General features: G+C 42.0%; 3 protein-coding genes and 1 long non-coding RNA gene across 10 annotated transcripts; 3 read left to right on the top strand and 1 right to left on the bottom strand.

Annotated features, from left to right (window-relative positions):
* The first annotated feature begins 1,534 nt into the window (after positions 1 to 1,534).
* On the top strand, positions 1,535 to 6,677 carry LOC108152870 (tribbles). The gene is made up of 2 exons (XM_017282499.2): positions 1,535 to 2,946; positions 5,434 to 6,677. Exons 1-2 carry the CDS (start codon positions 2,075 to 2,077, stop codon positions 6,032 to 6,034), a joined length of 1,473 nt encoding a protein of 490 aa, XP_017137988.1. The 5' UTR covers positions 1,535 to 2,074; the 3' UTR covers positions 6,035 to 6,677.
* A 2,334-nt stretch (positions 6,678 to 9,011) lies between these two features.
* On the top strand, positions 9,012 to 10,657 carry LOC108152439 (F-box/WD repeat-containing protein 4). Its single transcript, XM_017281777.2, has 3 exons — positions 9,012 to 9,278; positions 9,349 to 9,927; positions 9,989 to 10,657. The coding sequence occupies exons 1-3, from the start codon at positions 9,091 to 9,093 to the stop codon at positions 10,425 to 10,427; spliced, it is 1,206 nt and encodes a 401-aa protein (XP_017137266.1). The 5' UTR covers positions 9,012 to 9,090; the 3' UTR covers positions 10,428 to 10,657.
* A 427-nt stretch (positions 10,658 to 11,084) lies between these two features.
* LOC108152438 (pantothenate kinase 3) lies at positions 11,085 to 18,235 on the bottom strand. Of its 7 annotated transcripts, none has more exons than XM_017281771.2 (9): positions 17,745 to 18,235; positions 17,624 to 17,685; positions 16,390 to 16,783; positions 14,137 to 14,315; positions 12,851 to 13,143; positions 12,644 to 12,769; positions 12,394 to 12,570; positions 12,186 to 12,321; positions 11,085 to 12,128 (listed from the first exon to the last, which is right to left on the bottom strand). In XM_017281771.2, the coding sequence occupies exons 1-9, from the start codon at positions 17,788 to 17,790 to the stop codon at positions 11,805 to 11,807; spliced, it is 1,737 nt and encodes a 578-aa protein (XP_017137260.1). In that variant the 5' UTR covers positions 17,791 to 18,235; the 3' UTR covers positions 11,085 to 11,804. The 7 variants fall into 7 exon arrangements, with proteins under 7 accessions (XP_017137260.1, XP_017137259.1, XP_017137262.1 ...); XM_017281770.2 differs by having other exon boundaries at positions 12,644 to 12,793; XM_017281773.2 differs by lacking the exons at positions 16,390 to 16,783; positions 17,624 to 17,685; positions 17,745 to 18,235 and adding an exon at positions 15,261 to 15,423 and having other exon boundaries at positions 12,644 to 12,793.
* On the top strand, positions 15,427 to 16,497 carry LOC117186650. The gene is made up of 2 exons (XR_004471625.1): positions 15,427 to 15,519; positions 15,585 to 16,497. It is a non-coding gene; the product is annotated as an uncharacterized LOC117186650 (long non-coding RNA).
* Positions 18,236 to 18,391: the final 156 nt, after the last annotated feature.

Here is an 18,391-nt window from a genome sequence, read left to right on the forward strand (position 1 = left end):
ACGATGGATGACGTTGCTTTCGCTCCCATACAAACTCACACACACAAACGAGAACAACCTTGTGTGACAAGAGAGCGAGAGAGACAAAAAAAAGAGAGAGAGAAAGAGAGCATCTGGAAATTTGCTCTCTTTTCGTGGTGTGTCAGCAACATGCGCCGCGGAATGAGCAACATTCTGCATACCCTTGGGAAAAGGATATTATATGATTCAAGTAGTGTTTGTCCTCTCAGGCTCCATAAATGCAGAAAGTCTCTAATTTGTAGGCTTATCTCAACGAATTTTTTCAGTTTATGGTATTCTCAATGACCATGAATAGGTATCGGGATCGAGATATATACAGAAACCAATCACATGCATGAATAGGTCCGAAAATATCAATTTAATAACAAGTCAAGTCAAAAGCTGCTTGGAAAAAAACATTTTAACATTAATCAAAGGATAGAGGGTATACAAATGGCCATACCATACGCATTACTGAAACCTGTTGACCACCAACAATTGCGTATCATTTCGAAACTACTTACATTTTATTCTTTAACCTTTTTTATCTAAACCTTATTTTGGAAAAAATGCAATGATAAGGAGTACTAAAAACTAGCCAATCTTGTAGAAAATTGATGTATCAATCGGATAAAATGATGTGTTCATGTATGGAATTCCAAGCTAGCTAGTAATATAAAACCGAACATCAAAATCGAGGAATATGCAACAAGGAACGTTAGCCCACTGTAGACCAAGGGGGTACTTTTATATTCCACCGAAAATAATGCAAATTTAATAATATTAGCGCAGTTCATGTGAAAGATATTGTGTTTTTTTTTAAGTTCAAAGGATAAATGGCATGGATCTACAAGAAGAATTTAAAATCAGTAACATCTTCCGCAGTTTATCTAAAGTCGTTGAACTATTCAAATAGAGATTGCTTAGATCGTTTTAGGCATCGGTATATTTACATAGTTTTTTGACGTATATTTCGGTATATTTCTTATCGCTAAGTGCTCACTTCTGCGACGAAACATTGAGTCGTCATTTTGAATGGGCAATAGAAAGGGGTATGAACAACAGGCAAAAACAGCCAAGGCAAATTGCAAGGTTCGTACAAACCTCACCTCGCTTGTAAGGACAATATACCTTGAAGACAAATCCTGCAAGGTACATTGGGCAAATAGGGTGGATTTACCTTGCATGCGTTGCATTTTCTGGGCCATTTAGCCTGCTGTCCATACTCTCTTTTTCCTTCTTCTTTTTCGTTAAAACCTTTTTTAGGCGAATTTCAATAGAAGCAAGTATTTAAAATAAACCAGTCAAGTAGAAAATAAGTTAATTTATCGGATAAAATTATGTGGGCAGGGCTGAGAGATTTATCTAGTTAGTAATATTCGACGGAATATCAAAAACGAGGAATATGTATAATAGAACTTGAATTCCTCGGTATATTTACGGTATATTTTTAAAATGAGACGGTATATTTTGGTATATTTCTGAGGGTCGGAGGGGTCTATGAAATATAGATAAATCCGCGTAACACATCATAACATCAAAACTTGAAATTTTTTTGAACAGAGTGGTTGCTGCGCGCTTTGTTGGTTTTGTCATCGAATTAAAATTATTTTTTTTGCTGTACAATATAAGTGTACAATACTCAATTTGTGCGGCAGTTTAGATGAGGTCGTGTTGCGGAATGTGCGTTTAAATATAATAAACAACAATAATACGTCATTGTGTTTCATCCGCACACGGAATAGCGAGCGTGAAACGATTCGATTTGTTTTAAAATCGGAAAAAACCACCGCGCGTTTATATTATTCAGCTAGTCGCAAGAATTTCGTCAGAATTTTTTTTGTTGCGAAATACATGCCGAAATCGAATTATTCCGCCTAGCAAAACGTGCCGAACGATGCGTCGTTAAATGTCAAAATAGTTAACTAACCCTGCAGGCTGCAATAAATGCCAATCGCGCGGTAGAGCGACAGCAACCACGGTCCCACCGAAGAGTACCCCCCAATCCGAGAGGAAATTGTGATAAACGCCGCCAGTGTAAAGCAACAACAGTGAACCCCGCAATACATGCAACATGGATAACAGTGGAGTGCAGAATAACACTACATCGGCCGAGGCCGACAAAATAGTCCTCTACTCCCAGCCCGCCTCGCCAGCAGCCGCATCCATGGCCAGCCCTGCCAGAAGCAGCGGAAGCAGCATAAATCATTCCCCAGCATCTGGCAGTAGCGGCATCGATGAACGCCTGTCACCCACGATGAATGCGGGGTCACTTTTCACGCCTAAGAAGGAGTTTCCCAGCGCCAAGATGCTGCAGACGATCCGCGAGAAGCTGCTCACGCCGGGTGGGGCCTGCGAGTTGCTGGCCCTGGGCATCGCCGCCGAGCCAACTGACCGTGGGTTGGCCGGGGAGCAGCCGGTTAAGCTGATCAAGAACCGCTACCTGATCAGTGCCCAACCTAGTCACATTTCAGCCGCTGCGGCGGCCAAAACACCTGCCTCGTATCGCCATCTCATCGATCTCACGTCCTCGAACCTCAAGTGCGTGGACGTCTTTAGCGGGGAGCAGTTCCTCTGCCGAATCATCAACGAGCCGCTGGACAAGGTGCAGCGGGCCTACTTCCAGCTGCAACAGGACGAGCTGCTGTGCCGCAGCACTATCTACGGCCACTCGCTTATCCGACCCGTGCACGACATTGTGCCGTTGTCCAAGGACCGCACCTACATCATCATTGCGCAAGCGCAGCCGGGACGCAACTATGTCGGTTGCCACACGGGCGTCTACGAGAACCTGCACACCTACATCAGGCACGAGAAGCGACTGGGCGAGGCGGAGGCGCGTGCCATCTTCCACCAGATATGCCAGACGGTACAGGTGTGTCACCGCAACGGCATCATCCTGCGGGACCTCAAGTTGAAGCGTTTCTATTTCATCGACGAAGCCAGGTGAGTGGCTCCCCTTCCCCCCTCTTGCCCAATGTCGTGTTGCTCCAACCCTATTATCTCTCTGGCAAGACACCTTCAAATTTAAGCGCCACCATTTGCTGGCTGTGTATGGATGGGATGGGGGGCTGCATGTGCTGCTCGGCGGCGGCAGCGGCTTATTTTGCAATTCGATGAAAACTCGTTATGCGCCGCGAGAGCTTGTTGGTGTTGGTTGTGGTGCCACAATTGTTGCTCTCGTTATTGGCCCATGTTTTTGTTGCTGCTGTCGTCGTCGACGGCGGCGGCGTCGCCGTTGTGGGTAACATTGAACATTTAACAAGTGTTGCAATCGAATCACCAATAGGCCAACAAAAACAATTATACCCACGAATAGAGCATACACACACACCTATAGAAATGTACATATGGATGTATACATACTGAGCGCAGTCTGCTACAGTCGTGGCGAAAATGTTGCCATCAGTTCGTATCATGGAGTACACGGAGTATTTATTTTAAGAATAATAGTACCACCACAATGCCTTTGACTTTGTTCGCATTAGCTGACTGTTTGTGTGGCTAAATGAATGCATTTCAATTTATACATATACAGTATGTATGTATGTACATCCATATGTATACAATCGCTGATGCAATATTGGGTAGACCCGAATAAGCAATATTTAGTAAGAGAATATTTGTACATTAATACATACAAATATATACATACATATATGCAGATATCTGGCCTGATATCTATTAGCATAGAAATTTGCCGAGGCAGAGGTAATGGAATTTTGTTTTCTTTGCTAGAGATAACAATTTCGCCCTAATTAATGGCAAAAACAACAGATTTCGATGACGTGTTTCATTGTAAATTCTAACAGTATTGCAAGTCAGAGGTGTGATTGTACTATATGGTGATGTATGTATGTATTTGTATGCATAGTTAACTCCGTCGAAACAGACTGCGTGTTATTTGGGTTGATTCATACATACATACATACTTATGTACGAGTATGTATACATACATGTTTTTCTCTAACGCCACACGCACACAAACGAATTGATATTTTAAGGTCACAATGCGGCGAGTGGCCCTGACTCTGATCTTCTGTATTTCTATACACACAAATTGTACGTAAGCACGTATGTATGTGTGTGCATGTGCTCACGCGAAGACGCAGTTATTAGTATTTTACTCGGTATGCAGAAAACATATCCAAACATGCTTATACATACACACATATGCTGATATATATTTATGTATTCTTTTACACGGCAACATATAAGTACTTTTGTAATGTAAATATGTATACGTATGTATGAGCACCTTGAAAAATATATACCCACATGTGTGGGTATTTTTCAAGGTGTTTCAATAATTATCTGTCGCCCGTTTTCCGTATTTTTTCGTTTGTAAATTCACATCGAACCGTGAGTGAGAGAGAGAGAGAGAGAGAGAGAGAGCAAATACTTACTCGCTCGCTTCCCTCTCGCTCTCTTTGGCGTTGACTCTCTTCTCCGAAGACGCTCTCTGTCCGCTCACGGCACGAAAACCTTTTCCAGGCGGACGAGGTCATTTGTTGTAACTTCGAGCACTGTCAGTGGGGGAAGAGAAGAGCTAGTTTTCGAAGCTAGTTTTTGCTCAGGGTCAGCCTCGAGGTTTTCAAAATGTGCTCTTTTCTTTCCATGCTTGATACTGGATACCCATACACAGGTACAGACACAGATGCTTCGTTGATCAATAGAGGCCTGCCGAACCAGCTGTCGCATCCCTCTCTCGTAGAGTCACTTTCAGAGGGTGTTATGATGTTCTCCAAGATATTGCAACACAGGAAACATTTACCAATCACTTAAAGAATCAACCGCTTAGTCCAGCGATTTTCATATAAATAAAATATACAAATCCTTGTTTTTGTTGCACGCATTGTGTAACACGGAGCCGAAAAGATCGGTTTACTATTGAGGAGTAAAACTTTACGTATTTCAGTTTCACAAAATTTTGACAAAAAATACCGCCATCGGATAACTAATCATAATATGAACGATCGATATTCAAGGGTATCAAGAGCTTCGGCCCCCGAGCTAGTCTTTCCTCTTTTTTTTTTTTTGTTTTTTTTTGCATTCAAAAGTGGGCCAATGTCAATGATGGCCGAGCCGAGGCAGTCGTTCATGGGTGTCTGGGGTCGCGAGCTTCGCTTTCGTCATCGACTGCGCTCTTGGCCAAATTCGACTCGACTTGACTCGATTCGGGGGCTGGCTGGCTGCCTTTCGACTTGTCAACGGCGTCGGCGTCGCCGATCGATTTGAGTCTTTTTCGGCATTGCGCTGGCCCCACAAAACCCAAAATCAAATCGAAGTTATGCAACGTAATGAGATTGCACATAATGTAGTGTAGAGACCGCAGATAACGTTACGGAAGAATGTAGAGATATTGGGTTTTAGTTAAAGCGTATATTGCGTTATATTCAGTTAAGTAAAACGGCAATTTTTCTCTTCTTACAGAACAAAACTGCAGTACGAATCGTTGGAGGGCTCTATGATCCTTGAAGGCGAGGACGACACACTGAGTGATAAGATCGGCTGTCCTTTATATACAGCACCGGAGCTACTGTGTCCCCAGCCGACGTATAAGGGCAAACCAGCGGACATGTGGTCACTTGGCGTGATTCTGTACACGATGCTCGTCGGACAGTATCCATTCTACGAGAAGGCCAACTGCAACCTCATCACTGTGATCCGTCACGGCAACGTGCAGATACCCACTTCGCTCTCAAAGTCGGTGCGGTGGCTCCTGTTGTCGCTGTTACGCAAGGACTACATGGAACGCATGACCGCCACCCACATCTTCCTGACGCCGTGGCTGCGGGAGCAGCGTGCGTTCCATCTCTATCTGCCCGTGAATGTGGAAGTGGCCGAGGATTGGGACGAAACGGGGGACAGCGATGATGCCGCTGCAGTCATCGACGAAGATGAAGGCGGGCTCTGCCACCTGGGGGATAAGCACGAGTATGCGGATATCGGTGTAGAGCCACTCGACTATACGCGCAGTACACTGCAAATGGCCCAAGCCAATGCATTGAGTGCGGACGTGGAAATGGGCTGATCGACGCACCGGAAGTCCCCCACGGGTTGCTTTTATGGTGACGCTTGGAAGCAGCGTTAGCTGCTTCTCCATTCAGTTGAAGCTGAGGAAACAAAAAAGCACATGGCCTCGCCGAGTGGTGTCATGGCAATGCAATTGTGGCTATGGGTTGCTCCCACACTATTCCGGTCCGATCCGCTCCGGTTCGGGGCGCACTTAAACTGAATGCGTTCCACATCTTCCTGCAGGTGGTACTGCTAACAAAGACTTAAAGCCTCGCTTAAACTCTCTCAGACACAAGAACTCACTGCCTTCCAATAAACACGATGACGGAGATTTGTTTATGAATTCGTTCTTCGTACTCTCTCGCCTTTGTAACCGATTCTTCCTAAAACGAAAACCAACTTATGTACAATATAAACATTATAATTTTTTGTAAACTGTTGATCTTATCAAAAGACAGTCGCCCTGATTTTTTTTTTTTTTTTGGGCTCTAAAAACATTTGTTTCCTTGTTAAAAGTGCAACGAATGCAAATTGTTATTTATTATATAATATACTTTTTTATGTATTTCGCTTGGTCTGCCTACTATTAGAAATCTTGTAAGAAAAAATCGTGAAACCTAATAATAATACATTAAAATTTGATCTCACCAAGAACCAAACTGACTACAAATCTATCTATATTTCTATGTTTTTCTTGGAGACAGCCAGCTTATGAACCTTGTGGAATTATATTAACGAAAGTATACTTCGCTTGAACCTCTTTCATTTCGTATGAACATGTGGCTCGTGGAGGCTAACTTAACTATAGTTCGGCATGTAGTACATGTAGAACTTTCTAAATTTAAGTTTAATACAAAAGAACTTTATAGTTAATTTCCGCCAGATCGGATAAGATGTAGTATTATTACCTGTTGAGAGACTTTGTTTAGTTTAGGAAGATCTCGTAAATAGGCGGAGATGGAATACCGAAGGGTACCAAGAGCTTTCACTAGCTAAAGGTAACAGCTTGGAATAGTTATAGACAAATCGCAACACTTCATTATGATATGATTGGTTACTGGATTTCAAATTCATTATTTAAAAAATGATTTTTGAGATATATTCTAACTGAAAAGGTTATAAAGTTGAAATTAATTTTTTGAAGATCAATCCAGACTTTTCAGTTAAAGGTCCAACAAATTCTTGCTAAAGCTCGGGCTATTTTTTTGATTATGCATTAGGAAGGTTTTAGCAAGTTGAAGGGGGAAGAATAATAGTATTTATCATGATGGCGAACGTGACTGCCAGAGCACCATGATTACTTTTTGCCATGCAATATCAATAAACTGACGCCACTGGGGCTAACTGATATTATGAACGGCAGGGTATTTTCCTATCAACAAGATTCCCCAACACCACTGTCTTCCGACATGCCGACGTGACGAGGGGCTGCACATGTGTGCATACTTACGGATTGTATATGTACATCGCGTGCACATGTGTGTGTGAGTGTGTGCCGACCTACCTGTGCTCGAGCACAACACTTCCATTCGTCGTCAGATTATGAAATTGCCGACTGAATGAGAACTGCGAGCGAGCTTACTGCGCAAAACGCAAAAACTGCTGACAGCGACGTCACCTTCGCACATTGTGACTCTCGAATTTCAGAGCTCAATGCCTATTCTAAGATATCAGTTATAGGTTCCAGAATGTTCAGATAATGTTAGGAAACGTAAGAAAACGTAAGCAACGAACGTATCGTAGTTTAAGTTGGCTAGCAATTCAAAGAACGTTATGAAAACATCTGCATTGCATCTGCAGCATACATTTATCGAAATTTTATTTCTTCATTCTGGATTCTGGCTATCCCAAATATGCAATCGTGACCATTTTCAGTAGATAGGTAGACAAAGGCCATGTCAATTCGGATTGCCATAACTAGGAACATCAGAAACAGCATCACATTTTCCCTCCTCATACGCACTATTATAGCTGGCTAAACTAACGTGAAACTCAATTCGAATTGAAAAACTTATGTGCCATAGTCTGATGTCTGTGAAATTAAAACCAGTGTAACAAACCAACAAAATTCACTTTCAAAGTTCTAACATGTAAGTGCCCTTACAACTATTAAGTAGACTAGAACCATGTCAACTACTTTCCACGACCCCAACCTTTCAAAGCCGTTCCACTTTGTATGTAGTTTCTTTTAATAACGTTCTCTAGCTTTCCAATTTCTACACTATTTCGATTCATCCAAGTACACTTTCATTCGTACGGTATAAAAACCAATCAATTACGTGAGATTGATTTATTCGGAATTAAAGTAAAAATCTCGAACGAGATGCGATATACTTTCTAGACAGATCAAACAATTTCCACGACATTTTTTGTCAATCAAATGTTTTCTTCAGGTATTTAGCACAAGTATTTCGGCGGAGACTCGTGACTAATTGCGGAAACTGTGTACTAAATAACTGCAAACTTTTATAGTATAGGTGCACTGTACGCACAGACGCAATTATATATACAATATATATATTCGGGACCACTGTCCCCAAAATTTTCAGTTCCTCATTATTTATTTATACAGCCGGCTTACATCGACAGATGCAAATCTCTTGCGTGACGTTCTGAATTTAGTTTTTATAATTAATATAGGTGGTCACTCCACTCGGATATCTGAATTGAAATTTGTATTCAGATAGGGGGTATCTCTACAAAAGCCCAATCAAGCAGAAGAACTCTTGTTTTACCGACAGTCTGAATCACAAGAGTCTTGCTTACGAAATCCGGTTGCTCCTGCTCTTACAGTCTCTTAGAATTAAGCGTACTTGTACTCTTTAAGTACAGGGTATACAAAAATGAACTCCATTTTTAATAGTACCCACAATTCAGCAAGTAACGGAATACCCTCAGCGCAATTATACAAATTTCAAACAAAAACTCGCAAATAAAATACTATCTCTTCTTTTCAACTTTTGGTATTTTTCAAGAGATTTTTTTCTTTTAGGATTCAGTCACACTGAAAACTTTATTTTGACCAAAAAATGTAAATAAACCATATTTTTGCGTAATTCCATTGAAATTATAATGAAGATCACAGATCTGAACGTTGACTGTCTTCTGGTGATTTTCAAGTATTGCTCTGAGAGCGAGTTGATGTCCCTAGGCAAGGCTAACCAGTACCTAGGAAGGATTATAGATGCTCACATTTTTTACCCACTTACGAGGGACCTGCTCTTGTGCGGCCATAGAAATGAACCTTGTGTGGAAAAAAGGTCTGAATAGTTGAATAGGATGTGGAAGCGAAGGCAGTGTCTGTTAACAGAATATCTTATCATCGTTCAGAAACAAAACGCGTCTTACTTATCATGAGAGACTTCAAGTATCGCGAAATTGGCTGAGCGGAACATACCGCGAACGTCCCTACTATCACCATGCGCATCTGTTCCCAACGAAGTTGTGCCTCGAAAAAGACGCCTTGTACGTCACGCATGACAGATATATACGCAAATACCGGCGACCAACTACCGAAGCTCTGCCCCGATTGTTTGACGAAGAGATCACCACTCCCACGAGAAGCGACATATCGGCCTTTGTAAAGAGGCAAGACACACTCTTTGCGGGTCGAGTCTGCGGCGCGTGCTTTTTGTGCGATGAAAATGGTATCACCGAACAGCAAATGCACCAGCCCAACGAGTATCTATACTGCGTCGACTTCATAAATGACGTATACGTCACCAGCACCGATACATGCTGCAAGGTGTGGCAGCGTTCCCAAGAGTTTGGACTGACGCACTTTGATCTGGCCATGAAACTGCAGCATTCATTCAAGTCTCTGAAATTGAGTGCTAATGGTGAATGGCTCTATGGGGGTCTCTACACAGACAAAGGTCGGCGTGCATTACGGGCTATCCACGTGGACAGGTAACTATTTATTTACAGACCGCTCATTTTTCAATAATGCTGACCCGATTTGTTTCCGCAGTGGCGAGGAGGTTGTTCACAGCTCAAACACCATTTCCATATATGATCTCAAAATAAAGGATGAGCACGTTCTTTTCACGGCCAATTTCGATACAACATTTAGAATGTTTGACCGACGCGTCGATCGAGATGTTGCCATTTGGGAGGATCCGTTCGACTCGTCTTTTTACTGCCTTGAGTACGATGGCCTGTATGCGGTGCTCTGCGGCACCAATCGACATGCCCGCGTCAATCTCTACGACATCCGAATGCCCAAATACGTGCAGTTGTTCTTTCCCGGCCGTACGCGTCAGCGGAACTGCCAGTCGCCCGTTTACAGTCTAGCCTGTGATAGCCAATATTTGTTTGTGGCCACGGACCACAATCTGCGGGTGTTCGACTTTAAGGCCAACTGCGGTGTTCGCAGGGACTATAGCCACATCTATGATTTTAATGGCTAACAAAGAACCTTGTTTTCAATTGTCAATGGCCAAAAAATGTATAGCAGATTACCCGTAGACTTATGCACTAGATATTCACATCCAAAAAAATCGGTTAAGCGATCCTTTTTAGTTCAAAGAAAGCCAGCTAAGTAAAAGCGAATAAGGCTGTATATATGATACAAAATATAACATACAGACGGATCACTACAGATGTCTATTATTCTGAAAGAGGCCGCGTTGCACTTTAACCATTTATGTATATATATATTTTAATTGTTAACGAAGTAGAACAACAATAACACTGCTGGGGAAATTTGAAAAATACCCATAATCCAGTAGGATTATGTGGAAGATCCCTGTAGTTGAAGCTTTGAATGAAGCGACGAATTTTTTCAGATCGTTTTTCCCAAATCTGGTTGAGATCATTTACATACGATGGGTTCCGATGGTTTCTGCTGCATCGACAGGATTCTATGTTATCTGTACTTGTTTAAATTTGTTGGGTTGATATCTAAGCTTGCAGACCAGGTCTTACTAAAAAATAGGTGGCAAACAAATAATGCGAATATGTAGAATAATGTGAGCCGAAACACGAAATTAAGGTTAAAATATAGTTTTAGTTTCATCAAAAAAGTGTGTAAATATTTAATGGTAAATTGTTAAAAAAAAACTATATTTTTTTAAAACAAATTTTATTGACCTGCCGACAAATTGGAACCACAAAACTTATTTGCTAAATTAGAAACTTTAAAACATCCACTTAAAAATCATTTACACAAACGTTATGATAGAAACTTATAAGTATGCATGAATATCGTATCGTATCGTAAAGCTACATATAGACATATGCACCTTGATGCATGTATGTAATACGTGATGTACATGGACTGTACGTTGCGCGCGAGACTTTACTTTGACTTTCAAATTGCAATTTCCTGGTCTACTTGTATTTGTAATACGTTTCCGTGAGCTATAATCTATCACTGTAGAAAATTAAACTAAAACTACCAGAAATCGTTGTAACATATGTATACTCGTATCTTACAACGTTATGCTAGTAAAATTCACTTATGAAAGTGCACAGACACGTGCATATGTTCGTCAAATCGGTAAGGAAAGGAAAGGAAAGGAAAGGAAAGCGGAAGTTCGGCTCAGATTGGGGGCCAAAATTCGTCGTGATTTTTTTAGCAGGCACTTTTATCTATTCTGTAATTTCATGCATTTACAACTGGCGGCAACCTTGCGATGTATAAAAACGTGTATAAACTTAAGCCGAAAAAAAATTATGTTGAATACCGAGATAATAGTCTGCAAGGGATCGATCCATTTTTCATATTTCCATTGCCCAAGTAATCTTAGGTCTACTGTACACGGAGGAACATGGTGCTACAGCGACTACCTAGTAGAGTGTTTGCTTGCTGGCGAGAGCGGCGGTGATTTCTCTGAAGGCTTATCAGCTGTGGAAGGGATCGGCGGTTCTGCCGCACACACACTCTCATCCGTGACTAAGTGCTCAGCGCACTGCGGATGGTCAAGACCTTCATTTAGAGCGGCTGCTAGCTCGCCATTAAATTGCAGTAGACATCCCAGGGCACCAAAATATCCCTCATGCTCCAGGAAGAGTCCCTTCATTGTGCCATTCGACCAGAACTCCATAGCGTACGCCAGCAGCTTCATGGATATGGGGTTTACACGTAGAAAGTTTCCCACAAAGACCACCTAAAAGATTTATCAAGTTAGTCTGCGATTCCAACCGATCTTGTGTTAATATTCTACCCTGTCAATCTTCTCATTCAGTGCACACATCCGTGCTATGGAGCCAATATTGTTGGTTATAGTGACTAGTGTGGCATTGGCCAGGTCTTCGCGGGACACTGAAACCCGCTTGTCATCGATGTGCATTTGGCCAAAGCTGAAAACAAACGGATCGGAATATGTACAAAAACTGGCTTTAAAGGGAAGCCCGGCTTTTATCGTGTGTTACCTGGATGCCACCAAATCTCCGGGCAGACCAAAGCGATTATAATCGCCGCCATAAATGTCCTTTACCAACTTGTCCACCTTCCTGTTGTCGCCCTTGGTAGCTAGCTGTATAGCTTCCTCAAAGGTTGTGCAGCCGGTCAGCAAACAGCATAGTCCGAGGAATGTACCGCCGCCCAAGCTAAACAAAAAGAAAAGCGAAGCCAAGGAATTAGGGAGGAGGATCCTTTTGCTCTATTAGGAAATGTACCAACCTTGTGCCTGAGATACGCTTGTAGTTGTCGGGTCCGTAGACAGCCAGAATGGACACACCGGAGCCAACATTCACCAATATGAATGGAAATGGTTGCGAAAAATTGAATGCACGCTTCTCGCTTTTGCTGCAAGAAAGAGAATCATCGAAACTACATACATAAATAGTATAATATGGATGTGTCTGATGTGGTGTGGCCTTTACTTACATGATGTCTCGTGCGTTTTCATAGTAGTAGCATTCGGTGCGATTGTGGAGATCGGCAAAGAGTATACCCTTGATTAGCGTATCGAGCTCGTCGAATTTGGCTAGCTTCATGTTGACCTGATCGCGAAAATCCTTCTCGAATTTGAACGCTCCTCCCCCCGTGGCGCACACAGTGGTCACCAGTTCGGCCATGCCTTTTTGCTTGGCCAGGGACAGAAAGTTTCCCATATCTGTGGTCTGAAACCTAATGAAATGCAGGGACCCTCGTCTTTTACGTATCTCCACATTGTCCATCTGCAAGAGAGATGATTAAAGAAAAAGTTAATCATATATAAGAAGTTATTTATAATTCAAAGAATCTTTGTACTTCGAGTATTTGTTCTTTTTGCATTGCCTTGTGCGTCACAGTGCGTTCTGCAAGATGCTTTGAAATGGAACATTCCAAGTACTACTTCGTATATATTAGAGGCCAGTTTTTTTGGCCAGGAACACGAGTGCACTAAGCTTCATAAATATGCCAATAGACTGACGACTCGACGCGCCCCATTAAAAAAACAACAGCCACAAGTGCAAAAGTCAACGATCGCGCCATGTAAGCTTTTGTCGTCAAAGCCTTCCCTTCCTACAGTGCGAGTACGTAAACATTTATATGTATGTATCCGTAGTTTCGCTATTTATTCAATGTACCTTTTGGCACTGCCCTATTGGGTAGTAGTTTGTATTTCCATGTGCTAGCCAGACAGGCAGCCAGCCAGCCAGCGAGCGTGCGCATCTCTGATTTGACATGCAGTTGAAATACGGTAGAAGTGTTGCTCTTTTGAGCTTAAATCTCCATCATCAGCTATAGAGGATTCACACAAATGTTTGTGAAACGACGCACAGCCCTAAACTAAGCACTCCAGTGCGGTGATGTGCAAACGGAAATCTTAGACACACAGAGAGACCAGCGTGCAAATGAAATCATCAGACGGCGACCCATTCCGACCTGCACAAGGTGCCTTGTTGACTCTAGACGCGCAAATATCGCCTCTTGATCATATTTTAGATGATAATGACGACGATGATGGAATAATGGCCCTCAAAAGTGCTTCTTCCACATTTTGTTACAAAAGGCACACCACACCCATGCCATCCAGTATTCATGATGAAATGCAACGAATGTCATCAACCAAAAGTGCTTGGCTCTAAAGGTGATAATAGTATGGTATATGAGTGCCCTTGAATCATTGATCAAACTCTGCCTCTGTCTGCCTCTCTGCTCGTGTGAGCGGAGCGGGATCACCTTACCTGTAAGTGCGTATCGCGGTGTCCGGTTTTGCCATATGCAGAGTTTTTGGTTAGATAACGTCGTATATTCCGTAAAATGCCCGCCTCGCGATCCTGTTCGTCTGGCGTTATATCCTTGGGTTCGAAGTACACCAATTTTGTGAGGGTGCCGCCAATGTCCATGCCAAACCATGGCATTGCTGAAAAAATGGGGAGAAACAAGTCAATATTTGGAGATGATGGCATTTCATATTGGGAAACACTTCAGACGACCTTCATCTACGTCCGCCCTATCAATCTGAGAAATCTGTGATGTGCTGTGCGTTTACCTATCAGGAGTTTTCGTCTCCCAACTGCCCCTCTATGAACTTGACAGAGGATACCGCTGCGTTGTAGCACCTCCATATGTCTCAAAAGGAAATCCCATTCCAGTGTCCACTGTTTGTTCACTATATCTTTTATCTATATGTATATTAACGGGAACTGTGCCACCCTACACTTTACACAATTATCATTGCTGATATCCGAAATTGATTAAATTTTAACTGTCAAATTTTTGATATGTATTTTTCTAGGGTTGCAATCATTCCAATAACCTCGAAAAAGAAAAATTTCAACACTACAAAATATATACAATATAATATATAACAAAACATATATGTATACACATATTTATAGCTATAGCTCCTACATGATACATCACATTGATGCTTGACGCTCGGGACGCACAAGGGAATACCGCAAATCACAACAAATTACATGTCTTGTGCAAGAATTTTTTGTTTTTATTGTTGCACACCGCTGGTGCTGGGCACACTTTTAGCACTTCGTTTTGCAGCACCCAATTTGTGTAGAATGGAACTAGACCGAATAATGCTTGTAATATCGAACCAAATTCAAGTCTCGGGCCAAGTTTGCGCCGCAAAGCCAAGCAACTAGTTTCCAAAACATTACAAGAGCAAAAAAGAAAAGAAATCGAACTTCAAACTGCTGGCCGAATGACTGTTTGAAAGCGTTTCGGTTCATGTTCATTGTGTCAAGATCGAAGTGGCCGAGAAACTATGTCACACACAAGCATATAAATGCACACCCATGTATGATGTATGTACGATGTCTGTATGGGTGTATCTTTGAGTTGCACGCACCGCTTTGGATGATAAGATCAAAGATCGATGTAAAATGTAGCGCCTCCGGCATGATGTAACCCGCCGTATTGTTATTATGAACGGAATGCGAGTGTATGCAAATAGCAGCAAATAAATTATTCCGCAGTTGAGGTACGCGAGTGAGAGGCGTAGAACGCGCTGCACATAACACGGAACTTGTAATCTAACACGCTTTTCGTTTACGTTTATTCGGTTCCACCCAATCCCATATGCACACACAGCCAAGTGCGTATTTGAGGTACATATATGTACATATGTATGAATGTGCAGTTGATTATAACGTTTTCTACACTTTATGTACAGATATAGTAAGGTATGTAATCGTATAGGTAGAGCGATTAGAGCGGGCGACCATAAACCGGAAACATTTTACTCTCACACAACCGAAGGCACAACGCGTCGATGGCTTCCAACTGCCGACTGAGACTGACGGATTATATATTAGCCGTCAAAAGCTATTGAATATTGGCAACAATTGGGTAAATCGAATCGAATCGAATCGAAACATGTGCGCCCCCGAAAGGGCGTGTCGGCGAGTAAATACACCGTTTCTTATCTGCACTTTGCTCGCGTCGGTTATCGCAGGTTGAATAAATGTCTAAAATGACCAAGTACGAGTACCAAGTATTTGACCACTCAATGAGACAGTGATGTTATGTACGCGCCAGTACGAGACGACTGCTTTACTTGACTACCATAGCGCTAAGGTCGTGCCTCGATCAGTACGTTTCGATCATAGTTCAAGCGATTGAATGTATTAAAACTATATCTTTGCCAGTCTACTATATAGAACATACATACATACATATATGTTATACAGAAGTTGGTTCCCGTAGAGAAGTGAGATTGAAGTTTAGCCAAAGTTTCCAAATTACTTCTATTCCATTCATTATCCACCCCATTATTGGGTTTGGAATCTCCCACTTGAACAGTCTACAGAATCTATCAATCAAATGTTCGTACAATTATTCCGCAGCAAAGACACATACTACATAAGTACATATGCTTGGTGATTATTCAGTATCTCGATCAGACAGAGACATATTAAATCTCTCTGTCTGTATAAGTCTGACGGAATTTCCTTGTATTATTCCTAGTGGAAACTTACACATCAGCTCATCTACAGGCGAAGCGGCAGGGCTTGGGCTGGGGCTATGGCTGGGGGCAGTAGACAACATGTAATCGGAGGAACTTTGACGCTTGTTTTGATGTTGTTGTTGTTGTTCAAAAAATGGAGGAGAGCTCGCATCCATCTCCTTCGTCGACGGCTCATTCTTCGAACTGGAGGAGTCCTTGGAGCCGCTTCCCATAGCCTCACGCCATGCAGTGCGCCAAGAGTTTCGTTTTGTTGAGATCACAGGTGAGGTACTACTAGGTGGAGGTGAGGCGGTGGGTGCCAGCGAGGCGCTTGTGGATTTCTTATCGTTATGCAATTTGAATATTTTCAAATTGAATGAATATTTTGAGTCGCGCGTCGGAACTTTCATATTGGCTGATTTTCTCTAAAAAAAAAAAAGTAGTACACACAACTATATCACAGGCTTTGCTTAAAGCAAACAATTGCCGCTTATTTACAACGAACGTAATGTAGCTTCAGATTTAAACAAAATTTCATTTAAATTTCCTATGGCTTTGTGGAGAGACTCGACTCGAGACTCGTCTCTATTTGGGTTTTTGCTTTGAGAAGACGAACAGCACAGCCAACGACGTGCGATCGCGCGATCCGATCCGTAGACCGTTCGAAAACAGGCATGAAACGCGTTTGAATGAAATTTTATTGTCACTTCGTACGAGCCGAACACCACCGACGAAAACAGCGGCAACGGCAACGCCGAAAGTAAATCAGCGCCAGGCAGGCCAGCGCTTGTGTCGACGTCACCATTGCTTTCGCATATGTATAAGCTCTTCTTGTACATACATATATACATATGTTCATATAGACATATACGTATAACCGTATTAATGAGCGGAGACATCGTCGAGTCGAAATGAACTTAAACATTACGAAAATACATTTAAAACAAATCCAAAGCAACAACGACCTAGTATGAACCCTCGCGAGGAGACGGGAAGGGACGTAATCGAGCTTAGCATTTTGGTGTGCGTGTACGAGAAGGGAACCCAAAGTCGTTCATCTCTCCGATGGTAGATGCATGTCTTCTTCATCCATTCATGGTCAGGACTCAGACGCTCTTTTCACGGCGGCCACATCATGATAAGAGGAAATGGGGCGGTGCAAAAGAGCATTCGCAGAGTGATGAAAGTCCATGGGACAGTTCATATGTTCAGTCTCTAAATCAGTCACTGTAACTACACATACATATAATTATCATAGATCTGACCTTCGCATGCTGCCACACATCAAGTACATAGATCACTTGCGATAATGCCATCCCATACATATCTACATAGTTTAAAACATGCAGAACATGAATCAAGAAAGTTTGTGTAGAAAAAACTTACCTTTCGCCAAATGGTAGCTTAGGGATATCGGATCATCTTCTATCATGCTGATATTCAATATTCAATTGGCCACACTACCACCGAAATAATAGAATAGAAAGCCAACGGGTCGCACACAAATGCTTACTATTTTCGCAAAGGTTTGAATTAATTGCAGATAGGGGCGATGACTTTATCGTGGATCGGGGCTTGTGGTAAAAGCAAACTTAGGACGTCAAATGATGTGCTAGGCGGCGCTGGCTGGGACCGTGCAGTTCTACATATGTATGTATGTGGCACGGTTGGAGCTGGAATTGATGCCCTCGAATCCTTGTGCAAAATATGATGTATTATTGTTTTCCAAAGCGTTCGGAAAGATGATATAAGTGCTGCTCTATTGAACCGACAGCATTATTGTTTGTTTATGCCACGATCTCACAATAAAAGCTTCAAAACATTGACGAGAATTTATTTATTAATTTTCAGGGATCAGATCAGCTGTTGTAGCAGTGTGACTGAGCATCAGAAATATACCGAAATATACCGTCTCATTTTCAAAATATACCGATAAAAAATGTTGTTGTATAAAAAAGTTACAATATTCTTTCCTTTCTTGCTTAGCCTTCAAACTGTAAAATACAATATTTTTCTTTATATAAAATAGTCTT

The sequence above is a fragment of the Drosophila miranda genome, chromosome XR, assembly GCF_003369915.1.
Source record: "Drosophila miranda strain MSH22 chromosome XR, D.miranda_PacBio2.1, whole genome shotgun sequence".
NCBI lineage: Eukaryota > Metazoa > Arthropoda > Insecta > Diptera > Drosophilidae > Drosophila > Drosophila miranda.